The sequence below is a fragment of the Diabrotica undecimpunctata genome, chromosome 5 (genome assembly GCF_040954645.1).
Source record: "Diabrotica undecimpunctata isolate CICGRU chromosome 5, icDiaUnde3, whole genome shotgun sequence".
Classification (NCBI taxonomy): Eukaryota; Metazoa; Arthropoda; class Insecta; order Coleoptera; family Chrysomelidae; genus Diabrotica; species Diabrotica undecimpunctata.
This window is the reverse complement of record NC_092807.1, coordinates 53,933,513-53,954,183: the sequence shown is the minus strand read 5'-3', so window position 1 is coordinate 53,954,183 and position 20,671 is coordinate 53,933,513. Positions and strand designations below refer to the sequence as shown.

Here is a 20,671-nt window from a genome sequence, read left to right as displayed (position 1 = left end):
AAATTAAGGTGTTACTTGCTTCTTCGTAATTTAAAAATTATGCTTTAAGTTATGTTTTGTAGCTGGATTATTGATTATTTACATATAAATTAGAACATTTATAAGTAACTTAAAAAATAAATATACTATGCATAACAATACGCATATTTTTATAAGCATATTGGAATGTGGATAATAAGTGTGTAATTTTAGAAAATATTATTGAACATTAGACATACCTGGAAGACCAACTGGTCCAGGGAACCCAGGATCGCCTTTTTCTCCTCTTAGACCAGGCAATCCAGTTTCTATAAAATAAATTAATATTAATAGGTATGATGCTAATTTCCATGTTGTTAAATTTTTTAAACATATATATTTTTCTTAGTGTTAGTATAGCTTTATTCAGATTATTTAATCATTTTAATTTTATTCTAAATATAATGATCTAATTTCATTGTTTTTGTTTGTTTTTGTCAGCTTCGAGTTTGCCTTTATAGTTTGCCTCAGTAAAATTTAATTTTATAGTTAATATCAATACCCAGTCATATCCTTTAACCCTCATCGGACGAGCCTCAAAATATTACACAAAAGACGGGCCGTGGGCTGAACGGACTCCATTCTTAAATGGGTGAATTATGCTTATACGAAAAAAATACCGGTAACACATTATTTTTATAGTATTGAACATTTATCAGACTAAAGCGAGCACATTACTAAAAAATACATTTTACTGCTGACGCTAATAGACTAAATATCAACAACAGACTATTTGTACAATGCACACAAACTATCTCTGATTTTGCTCTAGACATACAAAATTTTTACATTTTACACATATTTTACTAGTTTTTCTGTCTTTGCCAAAACAACACACATGGCACCGCCCCATTTTATTTTTTGTTTGATCTACTCTGGGCTCAGTAATATTCAAAATTTCTGGGAATACATCTGCCATATGACGCTTTTTATTTTTTTCGATGTGTTTATTGTTATAACGTCTGAAATCATATTTTTGTCCCAGTTCCTTGGCCAGTGCAAAAATTTACATTTTACGCTTACTCATATTGTGCTTTTTCCAATCAGGATATTTTAGTAGCCACTATATATAGAAATTAATACCTGCCACATTAATACGATGAGAGAATATACTCATCGGCCAACGGTTTATTTTTCTTTGTACCGTATATTCTTTAGCTAACTTATTGGTTGTATCGACGGCTCCTTTCGTTTTGTTGTAATTTAGAATAATTCCAGGTCTATAGGAGTGTTCCTCACCCGCCACTTTGTAATCAATATGCTCACTTGAAAGTAAGATAACTGCAGTTCTTGGTTCTGGAACATAAGAAACTAACGTTCGAAGTTTTCTAAAAGCAAACATACTTGAATAATCTGTTTTGTATGATGCTGGTAGAAGCTCTCTTAGAATAAACGTTTTATTTTTTCAAAAAGTTTTACATAGACTTATATTCTTCTCCCATAACTTATCCACAAATAGGTTAAAAAAAAAGGTTGCAAATAGGTTAAAAGACGGTAGAGAAGGCGAACCTAAATCTGGAGGCGTTGATACGACTGATGCCAAATATTGGAGGCTCAGGTAGCACCAAAAGAAAGGTGATAAATTGAGTTTTTCAGTCGGTGGTAACCTACGCTGCCCCCGTGTGGTGTAGCGTACTAAACACTGCGAAATACGCTAAGCTGATGGAGACTTTGCAAATGCAAATGCCTCTTGGGGTATCTAGCATATTTAGGACAGTTTCAAATGAGGCTCTATATGTCATTGGAGCGGTGATACCGATCGTTTTGTTGTACAAAGAGCGAGCAAGCGAGCAAGGGTGTATGCAAGGAGGATTAATGTAAATATAGATGAGAATAAGAGATAATGAACGATAGTAGAGTGGCAGACTAAACTACTTCCTGACGCAGTTTCTGACCGGACATGGTAGTTTTGGAACCTTCACAAATAGAATAGGCAAATTTGCCTCGGCAGACTGTACTATTTGTGAGGTAGCGGACGCTCCCGCCCACATTTTTAACTGCCAGAGATGGGCAAATGAGAGGGGAGATTTCGAAAGGCGAATGGGTTTCGGGCTAGTTAAGAGAAATGTTGTAAACATATTGTTGAGAGGAGAGAAAGAATGGAGAGAAGTACACTGTGTGATTTCTGGAGTGATGAAAAAAAAAAGGAGCAGGAGGATAGAGAAGGAAATTGAGCCAGGGATCTAAAATTTATGGTTAACATTATTTACTATGGCCTAACGTCTGAAACATTTTCTGATTTACGGTAATAATAGGCATGGTTATGTTTTTTATTTTAGTTGTTCATTGAGTGGCAAGACCACTTCTCTGAAACGGTAGTTAAGGTTTTAGCCGGAACACGGCTAATCCAGCACTACCCTGACCTAGTGTCCTACTCGGCCTAAAGATGCCAGGGTGCCAAAAAAGATTTCCCCCACCTTTGCCTGTCAAAATTCAATGGATACCTTCTTAGGCTCTTACTGGAATCTGGCAATACGGCAATTTAAAAAAAAACTTTTCTACAAGTTGTAAACTCATAAAAAAAATGTCAGTTGTTATTCCAAACCCTCCTTAGGACGTTGTTTTTCTAAAAATTAATAGATTTAAAAATTTGCCTGTTTTCTTGTTGGCAATTCAAAAACTCACCCAAATTAATTTGAATGTTTACAATAAAAAAAGTAGTGCAGTCCACAAGGACCCATATCTTTAATCCGTACTTGTCAGGTTTGCGCTTCATATAAACTAGGAATGGAAAAAAAATACTACATACATCTCTTATTGATGCCAGTTTATCTACTGATTTTCGTTCTTGTCTGGTTTCAAAATTGTCAAAACTAATAAATAAAGTTATTTGTTTGAACCTATCTCTAGACAGAGCAACTGGTATTATAGGACATCAGTAAGCAATATCGTCACATCAAAACATATCGATCGCCTCTTTTGATCCATGAAAAGCTCCAATTATAAGCAATACTCCAATATAGGCTTGAATCTCTACAGAATCAACGCAAACATACACTTTAGTTTTATTTGGGTTTTCACTATTCCATGTATCGTAATACGCTTGAGCCCTCCGATTAGTTTCCATTACAATTATATTTAGAATTTAGTCTAAAAAAAAACAGAAGGAACGCGTTTTTTATACTTGACATATAATCACTGTAATTTGTAAGTTCTAGAGCATCTCTACGAATATTGGCCTTTGTGCGTTTCACTTTTGTGTTTTTTGGCAACCTTGACTACTCAGTTCTATCTTTAGATACATATTGTAACGATAAGATTACTTTATCATTACTGAGAAATTTAAAATAACTTAATTCTGCCTGTCAGGTATGCAACCAACTATACATGTAATCGTATTATCAATTGTTTATCAATTGGTCAAACTGCTTACCTGCCGTTTCCGCTTAGCTGGGAACTGACGGAAGCCAACGATTTTAAAAGTGTAAGAACTCACTTGATATCGAACCATTGAACGAGGCAGAGAACGATTGGTTGATACTCCAGCGACCAGCGCCACGAGGTTTTCAAGTTATCAGAAAAAATTTTAAGTTATACAGAGGTGAATTTAAGTTACAGAAGGCGTTTTTTTTGAATATTAGAAGTTTTGGGAAAAGAAGATTTTGGTTTAATTGTTGAAATATTGTTGCGTTGGGTAAGTTTCATTTTAATTAAAGTAAATCATTATTTTGTTAACCATTATTAGTTTCATATTAATATCATTTATTCAATAATTTTACCCTAATTATATCAGTCAAATCACGTTCAGAATTCTTTCTGTTAGAAATTCTCCTAAGTACACGTTCTCATCAATATCCAAGCAATTCGGTAATGTAAGGAGATCCTTCATTACTATTTGCCTATAATATATTCGTGATAAGTTAAATTTTAATTCTTCATTGAAATAATCATAGTAAAATCCCAACATTTTTTTATAAATACATAGTTTTCGATTAATTTTCCAAGGTCACAAAAGTGTACGAAACCTTCAATAATTATCATCATTCGGACTAGTTTTTCTTGTCCTAACCGTCTTTTTGTTTATCAACTCAGAATAAAGCTAATGAGAGCTTTCTTTGATTTTATTTTTAGTCGCTGGAGGAAAAAGGAATATAGAAGTCAATACAATAAAGATTATTTTCGATTTGGGGTAATGGATTTCAGTTTAGTTTAGTTGGAGTTTTTTTTGGGTTTTTTCCCGGGTATTGGAGTAGCTGTTCAGTTTGGTGCTAGAAAAGTGGGCTTACAGCTTTCACCCGGACGAGTCCCAGCGGCGTAAGGCGTCCGGAAGAAGAACCTTCTCGGTTTGAGAGTAGTCAGGTTCTTTTTTTTATTGTTTTCGTACTATTTTAAAAATAAGTTACTTAAATATTGTTTAAACTTTTAGTGAGTGAACGAACCAAAACTTAATCATAATTTTAGTCAATTTTCATAATTCATATTTGCGTATCATTATCTATATAACATTCAATTTTTTCTTAACATCAATTGCTTATTTTTTTGTCACTAAATATTTTAAATATATATATGTATTAGTAATAACAGGATAGGGGTGGATTTTAATACACTTTTGTAAGGTCATTTGTGCACAAAGGAAATTGTGTTAAAAACTGATACATTGTGTTAAATATAGGAAGGGGTTATAATTGTTTGAATATATAAATAGGTTGGTTGTCAGTCAATTTTGTTTTAATTAATGAATAAAACTTCATAATAAAAGTTCATACTTCTCTAGTACATTAGGGAATGTAAATATATTGTATAAAAAAAAGGGGTCAATAGGATTTTGTATGATAAGGGTATTTAAAATTAAATATATATATATATATATATATATATATATATATATATATATATATATATATATATATATATATCAAAATTTTCCGTTAAGATCTTATAAATATCCAATTTTTAAGGTAAAAATGAACAAAATAGCAACAGAAAATCACTTTTCATTATTTAATAGATCATGAATAATAGCAAGCTGAAGAAGATCTGAATAAATTGGATATTTCTGTAAAGATTTACAAAAAGATGTTACCACATAATTGGATGCAGTCAGATGTAGAAATTAGTAGTGCAACAAACTTTATTGCTAATCTGTTTAAATAATTTATTTCCAATACAACTGATTTAAGTGAAGACGAAATTATTCCCACGTCAAAAACATATCACGCAATGACACTAATTATCAACGGTAAGATAAGAACCGGAATTATAGTGTTTTTGACAATTACTTATGAACATTTTAATCACGTTTTGTATATGTGTCAGTTTGTGGGTTTGTTTACGGTACCCCAAAGTACCTTTTTTATGAAAATGCATCCAGTTGATTATTTATATAACAAAACTGTCAAAATGACAATATATTAAAAATTCCGTTAAGATCTCATATATATTAAAATTTGAAAATTGGTTAAGTAAATGGATAAAATAGCAACAGAAAATCTCATTTTGTTACAGTTTTTATGAATAATACGACTTTTGATCCAAAATACAACAACAATGATGATAATTTTGATGAAAAATGTGAAACATTCAATTTTTTAGATAATGTCTGGGAAACTGATTTTAATCAACGATGGAACTATAAATCTAATTAATATAATATAACTCAATGGTTACTGGCAAAAGCCATTGTACGACAACACTTGCCCCTTATCAACCCGACCTGAGGCAGCGTGGTAAGGTATGCCTCGCGACCCCTTATGAATAAAGGAAAAAGAAAGCCACGGCCCTCATTCTCCGTAGGCCCAACTGACCCCGAGATGGGTAGTTCTCGAGAACCAGTCAGGAGGGCAGAGGGTGCTAAGAATCTGCGGAGTCTAAACCACTACCCAGCCAGATCAACAACACTATACGTAGCGACCTATAACTGCAGGTCGTTAGCGAACCAGGCAAGACTCATAGAGTTAGAAAATGAAGCAGTCAATATTAAATGGGATGTCATCGGAATAAGCGAAGTAAGACGAAAGGACGAAGAGTTAATAGAACTTGAATCGGGCAACATCCTCTATCACAAAGGAACAGAAAATGGACGAACAAGTGGAGTGGGGTTCCTAATTAATAAGAAATGGAAGGATAGGATAGTCGACATATCAAGCACCTCAGACAGAGTAGCTAGTCTAAGTCTAAGACTATCCAGAAGATACACCATCCAAATTGTGCAAGTATATGCACCAACCATATCCCACTCCAATGAGGAAATAGAGGAATTCTACAATGAAATAACTGAGGTGCTTAACAAGAACAAAAGCCAATTTAAGTATCTAGTCGGGGACTTTAATGCCAAAGTGGGTAAACAATCAAATCAAGAACAATGTGTCGGCAACTTTGGCATTGGAGAAAGAAATGAAAGGGGAGAGAGACTGGTTCAATACGCACATTACCAGAACCTCTCAATCGCCAATACCTATTTTAAGAAGAACCTCAATAGGAAATGGACATGGTTAGCTCCCAATGCAACTACCAAGAACGAAATAGATTTCATCCTAACTAATAAGCTGAAAACCATAAAGGATGTAAGTGTGCTCAACAAATTCCGAACAGGTAGCGATCACAGACTAATTAGATCTCGGGTCGTTCTAAACACTAAACTAGAAAGAATGAAATTACTCCAGAAACCAAATGCAGGGGTAAATATCACTAACCTAAGCAACAACTCGGAACGCTATCAAAATTTAATTCAAGAAAAATTACAAGACCCAACGAATAGCACACACTTAATGGAAACAATCTTAAATTGCGCCAAAGAAGTTGGAGGATCACAAGCACACAACAGCAATAGAAAACTTTCAGATGAAACAACAGCTCTCCTGAAACAACGAAGAGAAATGAAAATTAACTCCAATATTAATAGAATTGAATATACCGAACTGTGCAAAGTAATACGGAAAAAAATCGCAGAAGATATAAAAACCTACAATGAACGACTTGTACAAAATACAATCGAAAACCATAAAAGCTATAGGAAAACCAAGAGGAAGTTGGCAATCGGTAGAAAGCAAATAATAGCATTGGGAAACAACAACGGAAGGATCACAAATAGGGATGAAATAATAAAACATGTAACCGAATTCTATGAGGGTCTATATAAAGCTCCGGAAGCACAAGAAATAGGCGAAGAAGAAATTGCGGTTCAAGAAGATGTACCAGATGTTCTCGTATATAAAGGTAAAGATATACAAGGTATTCACCAAAATCATTAACAACAGAATACAAAACACACTTGACGCTGCACAACCCCGAGAGCAAGCAGGCTTTAGAAGTGGCTTCAGCACAATGGATCATATTCAAACATTAAGGAAAGTAATGAGCAGAACAAAAGAATATGATCTACCACTGGCGCTAGCATTCATAGACTTCGAGAAAGCATTTGACTCCGTATACCCAAGAGCAGTCATAGAAGCTCTTGTCGACCAAGGAGTAGATAAACCATATGTCGAAACGCTAGCAAATATATACAAAGAGGCCACAGCTAGAGTAAGCATATATGAAAATACCCCAGAATTTCCCACTCAGAAAGGAGTCCGACAAGGAGACACCATATCCCCTAAGCTCTTCACTGCAACCTTAGAAAATATCTTCCGGAAATTAGACTGGAACAACCAAGGTCTATGTATAGATGGAGAATACCTAAACCATCTTAGATTCGCTGATGACATCATTCTAATTGCTAGAAGTCCTGAAGAATTACAACTGCAAATTAATGACCTTAATACAGCCAGCAATGAGGTAGGCCTAAAAATGAACCTAGCAAAGACTAAAATAATGTGCAATGATCTGATCGCCAACGTGGAAATAAAAATTAATGAAACCTCGCTAGAAGTAGTAGATGAATACATATACCTGGGACAGCTCATACATAAATCGGGATCACTACTTCCGGAAATCAACAGACGAATAAAACAAGCGTGGTCAGCATTCGGACGAAATTCCATAGTCTTCAAGTCCAAAATGCCACTATACCTCAAGAAGAGAGTATTTGATTAATGCATATTACCCGTCTTGACATATGGATGTGAAACTTGGATATTAAAGAGAGAAATAACGTCGAAACTCCAAGTAACTCAAAGAGCAATGGAAAGATGTATGCTAGGGATAACAAAGAGGGATCGTAAAAGAATTGAATGGATACGGAGGCAAACCCAGGTGACTGATGTAATCCAAAGAATAAAATCCCTGAAATGGCAATGGGCAGGACATATGGCAAGAAGAACAGATAACAGATGGACCACTAGAACAACTATGTGGTACCCCAGGAACGCTAAGAGACCAAAGAGGCGCCCAAATCTCAGATGGGATTATGATATTAGAAAATTAACAGGAACAACGTGGTCTCGAATAGCACAAAATAGAAAAATATGGGCGCAAATGAGCGCAAATTATTACAACAACGTATAACTAAGACATCGTCGAATAATAATAAGAACATAGAATAACTTTGAAATAAGGGAGGCTGCACCGTAATTGGAAACGGTTGATAAAGCTGCACATGATGATGATGATGATGATGATATATATATATATATATATATATATATATATATATATATATATTGATACGATTAGGGTTTATAGAAAATAATTTATAAGTTATATACTACATAATATTAGATATTTGGTTGTTTTAAATAAGTTATATACTAGAGAATTTAATAAAAATTATTTATGTGAGGGTATTTTTAAGAAATTATCATATAATAATTGTAAAAAGTTGTATTTTAATGTTGTAAATAGATTTAAGTGAGCCATGTGCCTAGGCAACCAACTATACAGTAAGTAATTGACAGATAGAAATTAATCATAATACGAATATAAGTGGGAATTCTTTGAGAACCGCGATAAAAACCCTATATATTATATTATTAAAAATACTCATTGCTCATCATTCAAACAAAAAACACATCATAACAATATATATATATATATATATATATATATATATATATATATATATATAATATATATATATATATATATATATATATATATATATATATATATATATATATATATATATATATATATATATATATATATATATATATATATATATATATATATATATATATATATATATATATATTCAACCCCTCAATCCCCTCAACTTTGTTGAGGGGATTTTCATGTAGGGTATTTAAGTTAAATTGCACATTACGGTTTACAGGTTTTCTATTTTATTATTATTAAATTGGGTCATAAGTAATAATCTGTTTTATTAAACCACCTTCTTTTTTTTAATAAGATTATTTTTAGTTACAGAAAACATAGTTAGCAGCAGCAATAAAGTCACTAGGTGAAGTGTTTGTTAGACTAAGAGTCCAGTAAATATCTTCCCTGGTCCCAAATCATTCTTCTCTCCTATATTCCTGTTGTCAGTACTTACTCTTAGTTCGTTTTGGTTATTCTTATATTTTCTTAGTTAATATACATCTTTTCTATTCTTTACTGTTTTCTCAGGGCATGCAAATAGGCTTAACCCTACCTTGAGTATCAACTGGCCAGTCTCAAGCATACCCAGCTAGCCGAACTGCATTCAGTTTCAACTTTTATTTTAATTTAGTTTCAAACTTATCTTCACACTACTCTACAGATCTTATAACATCAGGGACATGCTCCAAAGTGGAGCAACATAAATTAGTTACAATATACCGGTAAGGCTTTGGAGTTTGTAACTGTTGGTTCATTTTGCTCTATACTTTGATCAATATTAAGGTCATATTCTTCTTCTATCTCTGTTACATTGTCTTCATCTTCTAAATCACTTGCTGTATCCTCATTGATATCAAGCTCTGGATCACCACTTTCAAATAAACGTAAAAGTCTATCTTTACTCAGTTGCTTTCTACTAGATATAAATGAAACGTTACTCATGTTCAGAATTTTATGCACTATTTACAAATAGGACAAAAAACCAACTGACACTGGAACTCAATATATCTATATTATTTCGTTAAATTTTATCGCAGCTCGGGGAATTCCCCATTTCAACATGTAAAACCCTTACATAAAATAATGATAGTACACTTATAGTAGGTAATAATCCGTAAAATCTATGGGACTCCCACATTATTACAACTTTATTAAAATTCATTTTACATGACATAAAAGGCTGGTAGGGGTATTAGAAGAGCCTATAAAATTGAAGTTTAAATTTATTATAACCGTTAAGTAAATGTTCTTGTAGGCATAATTTTTTATCAATACAATATATAAACTACAGATAAATGGAAGACTGCCGATTAAAAATTAAGATCTATAAACTAACATCCAAAAATTCTGAACTGGGGTCAAAATAAACCCCGGCCAGTCCGATGAAGGTTAATATTTACCTTTTTTCATATTTGATTTTCTTCAATATTGCTTCTCTCAATATTTTCTTTATTAACTTTAGCTGATATCAAGCTGAACAAATTGTACTTATGGTTTACTCTTATAATTATGTACCTACATTTATTAAACTCTGACCTTTCAAGTGAGAGACAGTTGGGGAAGTTTTGTCCTGAGTAGATTAGATTAGATTAGATTATGTGAGGTCGTTAAGGCCATGCGGCCTCATCGCACTTCGACCTATAGAGATCTTTTGTACATACCTTAATCTAGTTAAACTCTAGAATACCAATACTTCTGATGAAGTTGATTAGCTTCCTAGGTGACTAGTTTCCTATGTCAGAGGACGCCAGACTGACCTCTTCTAGGAATTTTAGTCTTTTGCAGAACAGTGCTACGCAGTTGCATAGTATATGGTCTGCCGTTTCTTTTTCATTGTGACAGAAACGACAGTTCTCACTATCTGATTTGCCCATCTTCTTGAGATGATATCTCAAAAGGCAGTGACCAGTCAGAAGGCCAGTGACCATTTTGATATCTTTTTTACTCATTTCGAGAAAGCGGTTTGTTGCAGTAGGCGACACTTTTATGAGCCTTTTTGCTTGCCTTTGTCTTGGTGTGTTAGACCAATATGTTCTTACTTGATTGAGTTCCCAGGTACGGAGTTCCTCTCTGATGTGGCTTTTCGATAGTCCACAGAAGGGTTCCGGACTCTGAAATGGGGTATTAGCTCCTTCTTTTGCGAGGCTGTCAGCTTCCTCATTTCCTGCAATTCCCTTGTGACCTGGCACCCACATCACAGTTACATTGTTGCGTTCCGCTAACTTCTTGAGAGATTGTTTGCAGTCCCAAACCAACTTTGACTAACATGTAAATGACTTTAGAGCCTTTAAGGCGGCTTGGGTGTTTGATAAAATAAAGACTTTTGCCCTACGGGTGTCTCGGTTGAGACATTCTTGGGCACTTATGTCTATAGCATGTATTTCTGCCTGGAAGATAGTTGGGGCGTTTCCAAGAGATTTAGATAGCCTGAAATTGGGCCCAGTAACTCCTACTCCTGCCCTTTCATCTATCTTAGATCCATCCGTATACCATATAAGTGAACCTTCTTCCACTTTTGGTTTAATTTCTTCACCCATTTGGTGGTTTTTTATGACCACTTTAAAGGGTGTTTTAAAGTCGAATTAGACTGGCATTGCATCTGTCGGCATGTCCTTAGAATCCAATGGAACTTCTTCTAAGATTTTCAAGTGGCCAACTAGATCTCCAGGTTTCATTATTTGTGTCTGTCGCAGTTTTAAGGCGGTAATTACTGCCTTCCTCCTTATGCAGAACTGCAAGGAAGGGAGGTTCAGCATCGCCTCTAGAGCTGCAGTGGGGCATGTTGACATTGCCCCTGTGATTCCCAGACAAGCTAGCCGCTGCACTTTTTGCAGCTTGGCGTTAGCTGTTGTTTGTTGTGTTTTTGGCCACCATACGAATGATGCGTATGTGACCATGGGCCTAATTATTGTTTTATATGACCAGAGAGTCATTTTCGGTCAACTTGCCACCAAAGCTCTGGATAAAATTTTTTCAATATGACTATTCCAGGTGAGTTTTTGATCTAGAGTTACCCCCAGATATTTTACTTCCTTGGAATAGTCTAATGTGATGCCATTCATAGTTGGAGCCTGTAAATTGTATTTACGTCTCCTTGTGAAAGGTATCAAAGTCGTTTTTTTCCTGAGTAATAAAAGTAATAACAAATTTAATATTTAGTTGCAAAATCAAACTTGATTTTTGGTGGTTTCTAATAAAATAGTAGGTACTAGTGCAGAAGTTTTAGACATCAACCGGTCAACACCGCCACATAATATAAGGTTGGGTAAGTGACGCACAGATTCTGGTTAAATCGAAATTTAATTATTTTTTCCTACGAGGGGAGATGGTTTTAGGAGAAAGCCCAGAGTAGAAATAGTAAACTTTTTTGCATATTTTTTGAAATCCCAAAACTAACATTCTCAGAAAAATTGAGCTTGTTCGTATGATTTTAAAAGATTTAATGGCATTTTCATCTCTGACGACTGGAGTAGGTATAACTAAATTAATTTATTGATAACAAAACTAAAGCGTGTTTTGCATTTGATAAGGCGTCTTTTAGATGGCACTATTCGATTTACGTTAAGTTAAAAAAAATTAAGAAGATAGCTTTATTGAATGTCAAAAAATACATTGTTTAAGAATACCTATTTTGATATTTGAAATCATTTCTTTTAACTCAATATTTTTGGTCTTTTTTACGCGCAATACCGATGGTTTTTAGGTCTTTTTCAACGCCGTTCCTTAACCCTCTACCGCATGGAAATCCATACATGGATGCGGTAGTTTTTTTGTAAGTTTAAAGTTCAGCACATACGCAGGTATAGCATAACGTGAACCGTACATTTGTTTGGAAACCTCTATAAATTTTTAAAATCTGGCAACTCTGCTAGACAAGTCAACCCAATCATTTTATATAGTTACAATGTGCTGTGCATTGTGATTTTTTAGAACAAGTGAAAAATTTATCTTCAAAAATCGGCGTTTTACAAGTAATCAATTTTTTTTTATTATTTCATGTCTAATTGGTGTTTGTTCTTTATAAGTTAGATGATATTTAATGATTATTTACTTGGGCTTGTCAGAGAAAACGACATTTAGTGATCATCCATATATGGCTTCTTATGCATTATCGTAAAAAATATACAGATTTTGTCGAAGCTATATATGGCTTTGTATGCATGTGAAGAGTAATTTATGTAGATATTATTCGTTTTCAGAAATGGATCCTCAAAGATTTTGTCGTAGTTCTAAATATGTGAACAGTATTCCCAGTGATGGAGGGTTAAGCGAGGATGATTATACTGATTCAGACGAAGAATATTTACCTTCTTCGTCTACAAAACAACGTCTTCAGTCCGTAGTAGTATCTGAAACTGATTATTCTGACATAGAGACATCTGATGCCGAATTAGAAGTTGACGATGTAAGGGCAACTACCTTAATAGGACTCAAACCAGCAAACAAAAATAAATCAATATCTACATCTAAAAACAAGAAAGGGAAAATATTATGGAAGGAATAAAAATTGAAGAGTTATTATGAAAATGATTATGCTTTCTTGGGAGAATCTGAATGGCCAGAATGCATGCCGAGATTGGAGAGTCGTATAGACTTTTTTAAATTCTTATTTAATGACGACTTATTGGAGTTAATAGTTAATGAGTCAAATTTAAAATCAGTGCAAGAATACGTCAACAAACCCGGCAATATTACAAAGTATGAAATTGAGCAATCTATTGGAATCAGCGTATTTATGTCAATTTTAAAATTACCTTCTAGTAGACTCTACTGGAACTCACGTTTGGGCCAACGACTTTTATACGAAACTATGAGTTGTAATCGGTGGGAAGAGATTAAAAAATGTTTACATTTCAATGACAAAAATAAGTTTATACGAGCTGGTTTATCCGATCACGATAAACTTTTTAAAATAAGACATCTCGTAGAGAACATACGTGAACAATTATTATTAGTTCCTAAAGAAGAGTATCTCTCTATTGATAAACAAATCATACCTACTAAAACAAGACACAGTCTAAAACAATACAAGCCTAAGAAACCCAAGAAATGGGGATTTAAAAATTTGGAACTTAGTGGAGTTTTAGGATTCAGCTACGATTTTGATATATTTGCTGAAAAGCAAAGTAATGTTATACCTGATGGTGCACCAATCTTGGAGCAAGTGGAACTATAGTTACAAAACTAACTAGTATAATCCTACGGTACAAAAATTATAAAGTATGTTTTGATAATTGGTTCAACAGCCCTAACCTACAAGTTTATTTTCCACAAAATGGTTTGCTGCCCTTAGGGACAGCTAGAATTAACAGAGTAGCAAACTGCCAAATGCCTACACCAAAAGTGTTAAAAAAACATGGTCGAGGTACTATGGTAGAGAAAACTGCTGTTATAGATGCAGTAGAAATATCTTGTGTTTGTTGGTACGACAACAAACTAGTTACCATGCTCTCAACATAGTTAGGTAGTTCTCCTATTACTTCCAGAGAACGCTATTTTCGAGAAGCCAAAGAACATCGTGAAATTCCTTGTCCTAAATCAATAGATGTTTATAACATACATATGGAAGGAGTGATCTATTGGATTCCATGCTAGGACTCTATAGGATTCAGTTACATTATTGGACATGTACATTGCGAATGCATGGATTCTGTGGCGCCAAAAGAGTGTAAATTATATGCCATTATTTGACTTCAAACAATATATTGCAGAAAATGTATGCAAGGGCGGCAAGAATAGTTTGCCAAAGAAAAGGAGTCGACCATTATCAAATGTTAGTGCAAGGAAGTTCGTATAGACGCCATTGACCACTTTCCCCAGTAGAACGATACAAGATTGTTGTGCTATAATGACTGTAAATTTAGATCTTTTGTTAGATGTACTAAATCTAACGTATTTTTTTGTTTAAACAAAGATAGAAATTGTTTTGTATAATTTTACTCCTAAAAACCATAACTAGTTTAAGTTTATAAGAAGCCATATTTGGACCTGTCTATTTTTGTACATTTTAGGTTTATTGCATAGGAAGCCATATATGGCTTATTTTTTTATTTTCCTAATTGGTAGAAAATTGTTGTAAATTCTTTGGTAAATATACTTCTTTATAACAACAAAATCTTAAATGTTGCAAAAAAAATTTTTTTCTAATAGTTAGCTAATAGTTACCGAAATATCCTATTTTTTTATAAGCCATAATTAAAATAATAACATATAATAACATATTTTAATACATTTAAATAACATACATAAAATTGTTTAGAATTTTAAAACGTTCGCAAGACCGTCCAAACAGTCCGATTTCAATTCCATAAAGTAATTTTAGGGTACGTGCGTTTTTATATGTAGACGAATTATGAAGGTTTGAAAGTGGTTGTAAAATAATGGATAAGCAAAGGCTTGTTTGCTCTTTTTGTATTTATTGCTGTTTTGCAGGCAGATTAAAAAAACGATATTTACAGCTAGAAACTTTAATTGTCGCTATTTTATTTCTGTTCTTATTTAGTTTTTTTTAATGTTCCTGACCTATATGAGAAGGAGGATCAGTCAAATATTATTACTGAAGTTATGAATCAACTATTTTTGCAAAAATTGCGAATGCCACCTCCCATATCCACCTCAAAACAGATTCGCCATTATCTATAAGCACATACTTGTAGAATTAAAAATCAAATTAAAGTAAACACGTCGTAATAATAACCTTAGTAAACGAAAGGCTGAAACAAATATGAATATTTATCCTGTAAGATAAAACAAGGTTGACAAAATATTATACTATGTTTTAAAAAACCTTTTTTTTAACTGTCTTGTATGCATTCAGGAAAATAGAGTACTATATGAGAAAATATAAAATGTTCATAATATCTTGAAATTAGAATATACACACAACCAAACTTATATGGAATTATCTTATATTTCTTATTATTTTAAGCAAATTAAAAAAAAAACAACCTACAAAGACAAAGAATATTTATTGTAAAGTAATTTAATCACCAATATATAAAAATTAAAGAAACCCATCAATTCTTAAATAATAAAATTAAAATTATTTGTTCTAAAGTCAATAGCATACAAAATACAAGGAATGATGTTCAAATTGTTTTTATTTATTTATGTTTTTTTTTTTAGTAGTCAGTGTTACTAACCCTAGACCTTATGCAAGCTTGAATTCGCGTGGACATTCTCCTAAACAAATTGTCAACATTTTATTGTGGTAGCCTGTTTCCTTTCTTCAAGAGCAGCTTGTATTAGCTGTACGGTGTTTTATGCATTATCCCGACGAGGTCCAATTCTTTTTTCAAGCACATCCCACAAATGCTCTATACGATTAAGGTAGGGTGAGCTAAGCAGGCCACTTCAGAATAGTGATATCGTGTGCCTCAAGGAAGTATGTAGTGACTCTATTGGTATGTGGAGGTGCATTATCATGCATGAAAATTAATTCTTTTCCCACTGCACTTTTCAGAGCCTAACTACATGTTCTAGAACCAAATCAACATACCTGCGAGCTATCACATTATTAAATGTTCAATGAAAATTAAAGGAGTTTTTTCACCGACCATATTACTTCCCCAGAACATAACACTTGCTCCTTTATGTCTGTGAACAGATCTGGCTGCTTTCATTTTTACTTGTCTTCCTTGCCTTCCAAGTACACGAATTCATCGGCCATATGATTTTACACAAATCCTGGATTCGTCTGAAATTAGTACATTTAGCCGATTTCCTATATATAGCTATAGACAACAACAAAGAATCCAAAATAATAATAATGGGAGACTTTAACGCCAAAATTGGAAGTAAGATTGAAGACTCTGAAAACAAGATTGAAAATTTTGGATTCGGCACAAGAAACACAAGAGGAGAAAAACTCATGAAATTCCTGGAACAAGAAAACATGTATGTTATGAATACCTTCTACAAAAAGAAACCTAACAGAAAGTGGACATGGGTCGCATCTAACGGAACTACCAAAAATGAAATAGACTATTTTCTCTCAAACAACAAAGGAATATTTAAAGACGTCACAACAATAAACAACGTATAAACAACGTAACAACGGGTAGTGACCATAGTATAGTTAGAGCTAGAGGTCTTAGCGGATAAGTTCAAATCTGATCCTTTACATAATCAAGATCAAATTGACGAGATTAATAAAAACCTAAATAAAAACCTTCTCGCAGCAGGACTACAGGTCGCAAAGAAAACAAGGACTGAAGAAGACAAAATAAGCAATGAAACTAAACAGCTAATGATGGAAAGAAGACAACTACTAGCGCAAAACAAACGCCATACTCAAGAATACAGAGAACTTAATGAAACAATTAGAAAAGAACTAAAACGCGACATACAAAAATGGAACGAGAACTTAATAGAGCGAGTCATTGAAAACAACAGAGGCTTCAAATGTCTAAGACCCGCACTGGAAGTTCAAAAAATCATCAAAATTAAAGACGCTAACAATAAGGTAGAGAAACACCATATTTGGTTCTTCGACAATATTTGTTATAAAATAACAAATATTGTCGAAGACTTCTACACATCCTTGTACAGCTCGCAAGGCCAGCCTAATGAAACAACAAAGGAGAACGTCAAAAGAAAAATAAAAAACGTGGGATCAGAGGTACTACCACATATAAAAGGATTCGAAATAGAAAGAGCTTTAAAAGAGCTAAAAAATAATAAAGCTCGAGAACACGACGGTATAATTGCCGAGCTCTTGAAAACAAACAAGACATTAACAGTCCCTGTACTAACAGAGCTATTTAATAGATGTCTCCATAATAGAAAGATCCCTAAAAACTGAAACGAGAGTCTAGTAATACTCTTACACAAAAAAGGGGATAACTGTGATCTATATAATTATAGACCTATATCGTTGCTCAGTCAAGTATACAAACTATTTATGAGAATTGTTAACAACCGGTTAACCTACAAAATGGACAATTACCAACGGGTTGAACAGGCTGTCTTCCGCAAAGGATATAGTACATCAGACCATCTGCTGACAATGAGAACATTGATAGAGAAGGCAAATGAATACCAACTACCCGTATTTCTTGCCTTCGTCATCTATGACAAGGCGTTTGATAGTATCGAGATGTGGGCCATAGAACAAGCTATTAATAATTGTAGAATAGATTCGAGATATAGGCAACTAATACATAATATATATGAAAATGTAACTATGATCGTACAACTAGACGAAAATACAAATTCCATCCCCATTAAGAGAGGAGTGAGACAAGGAGACGTAATATCGCCAAAGCTTTTCAACCTAACCCTAGAAGACGTCTTCAAAACTACAAATTGGTCAACCTATGGCATAACAAGTTAAACCACCTCAGATTCGCTGACGACGTAGAGATTATAGCGATCACATTCGAGGAACTGCAAATTATGATGGGGAAACTAGCAGCCAGCTCCCAATACGTCGGTCTAAAAATCAATATGAAAAAAACAAAAACAATGACAAACACAGATGACCCCAGACGTATAACTATAAATGGCAGTGAGATAGAATAAATCCAGGAATATATCTACCTAGGCCAAATCCTGAGACTTGACAAAGAGAACCAAAGTGCGGAAATTACTAGAAGAGCAAGACTAGCATGGGCAGGATTTGGAAAACTAAGTTGGATACTTAAGAACCACAAAATACCCCAATACTTGAGGGGCAAAGTGTTCAACCAATGCATCCTTCCTATCATGACATATGGATGTCAAACCTGGACCCTAACCAAGGCAAACGTGAATAAACTAGCCACAACAGAAAGAACAATGGAAAGAGCAATGTTAGATATAAGACTGTCAGATAAAAAGAGGAACGACTGGGTAAGATCCAAAACAAAAGTCGAGGACATAGCAACAAAAATTGCCAAACTTAAATGAAGCTTTGCGGGCTACACTGCTAGACAAAAAACCAACGTTGAAATACTACAATACAACATTGGAGACCTTACGAAAGTAAACGACCAAGAGGAAGACCACAGATGAGATGGGTTGATGATATTAAAAGAATAGCCGGAACAAATTGGAAATATGTTGCTCAGGATAGAGACCGATGGAAGGAGTTGGGAGAGGCCTATGTCCAAACATGGACGACAGAAGGCTAAGAAGAAGAACCGATTTCCAATCTTCCAGTTTTGGTACTGAAGACACCGATTTAGGCGATCAATCATGTGCTGCATGGTTAACTCGGAAACCCGTAACACTATCTATTGCTGTATAGTCCTTGGGCACGAAATCTTCTTCTTATCGTTTCACGTCAAACACTCACACTTGTACCTTCTAAAAGCTGCTTTTGGATTTGCGGGTGAGAAATTGTTGAGTTTCTTCCAGCTACTTGGACAATAAAATAATCGTGGCAAGCCGTGTTACTTTTTGGCTACTCCTAAGTCCTGATACCTAGCATAGGTTTTTGACACATCGCCTTGTGTTACGCCTACCACTGCATTTATGTCCCTCTGAGACATTCCTTGCTCCACAAGACCAATAACTTTTGCCATTTGCACATCAGTTAATCCCACATAAGGCATATTTTCGTTTTTAAAAGCAAAAGTTAGTTTATTTATTTTCTTTCAATTTACAACTAAAATAAATAATCTATACCGTGCCGGACTGTGTAATCTGATTGTTTTATTAGTTTGTTTATTTTTAGTAAAAACCTTTATTCTTCGCAACAATAACAAGTTCCTTCGAAAGAAATAAATATTGGTTTAAAATACATGGTGATTCCATATAAGTTTGGTTGTGTGTATATCCATTGCATTATCACTTTTAATTATTTTGGCAGTTATAAAGCTAAATATTAATTAAATGCAAATAATAAAAAACCTAAACGTAAATTTTAAAGGTTAAAATAAAAATAAAAAAAGAAGTGACTAAAGTGAGAGACATTTCAAAGAATGAGATTCAATATACTGGTACAAGATAGATGAAATGTATACTCCATAAAGTCAAGTATAAAACACAAAATGCAAATAAATAAAAATTCTTATACTAAGGCTTAAGAAATAAAAGATTGATTTAAAAAACCCAAATTTCTTACCACTCATCACGTATTTAGGAATTTTAGCTCTTTCTCCTTTTGGCCCTGGCGGTCCTGGAGGTGCTGGCAATCCCGGTATACCAGGATATCCTGGATCTCCTTGTTTTCCCTTTAAATTGGCTTCCTTACCTACTAGTACATATTTAAATATTACATATTTGTAAGAGTAATATAAAAATACTAATTGAGAGTTAAAGCACAACTATGTCCTACTATCTACAAGACTGTAAATGAATAAATGTTAAGTTTAAATGCTAGATTGTGGGTTATTTATTTTAAAAGCTGATTACTCGGTTATTAAGATAGATGTCCATATAGTGAATGAATGGTGAAATCGTTAACTTTTTGGAACGATATCGATACCTGGGAGGCGTATAAGATATGCAGGACGAAAAGAGATAAAACACGTGTCAATCAGCGCATGCATAACTGGACTGTGATCCTAAACGTAACAGAGCGACCATTAAAATGTTAATAGTGGAAACTGCAAGCATTTATTTTTAGTAGATACGATACGGGTTGATGCTCATTGATTTTGCGTTAGTAATGTCGTAAACGTAGTAGGTGGACGGTTTTTGAAAATATATTCTGTAAAAAGGTTTTATAGGACCAATAGCATTATTAAAATTTGCATTGAATTTAGATGAAATTTAGATAATCGTACTGAATCAGGAAAAAGCTACAGATGGC

At 33.8% G+C, this 20,671-nt stretch overlaps 1 protein-coding gene across 1 annotated transcript in view; it reads right to left on the bottom strand.

The window, feature by feature from the left end:
• Positions 1-20,671, bottom strand: part of LOC140440635 (uncharacterized) — a 47,456-nt gene that overhangs the window by 8,456 nt on the left and 18,329 nt on the right. The window contains exons 3-4 of the mRNA XM_072531005.1: positions 19,982-20,110; positions 219-287 (exon numbers count right to left, since the gene is read on the bottom strand). Coding sequence (XP_072387106.1) covers positions 219-287; positions 19,982-20,110 — 198 coding nt within the window. The remainder of the gene's footprint in view (positions 1-218; positions 288-19,981; positions 20,111-20,671) is intronic.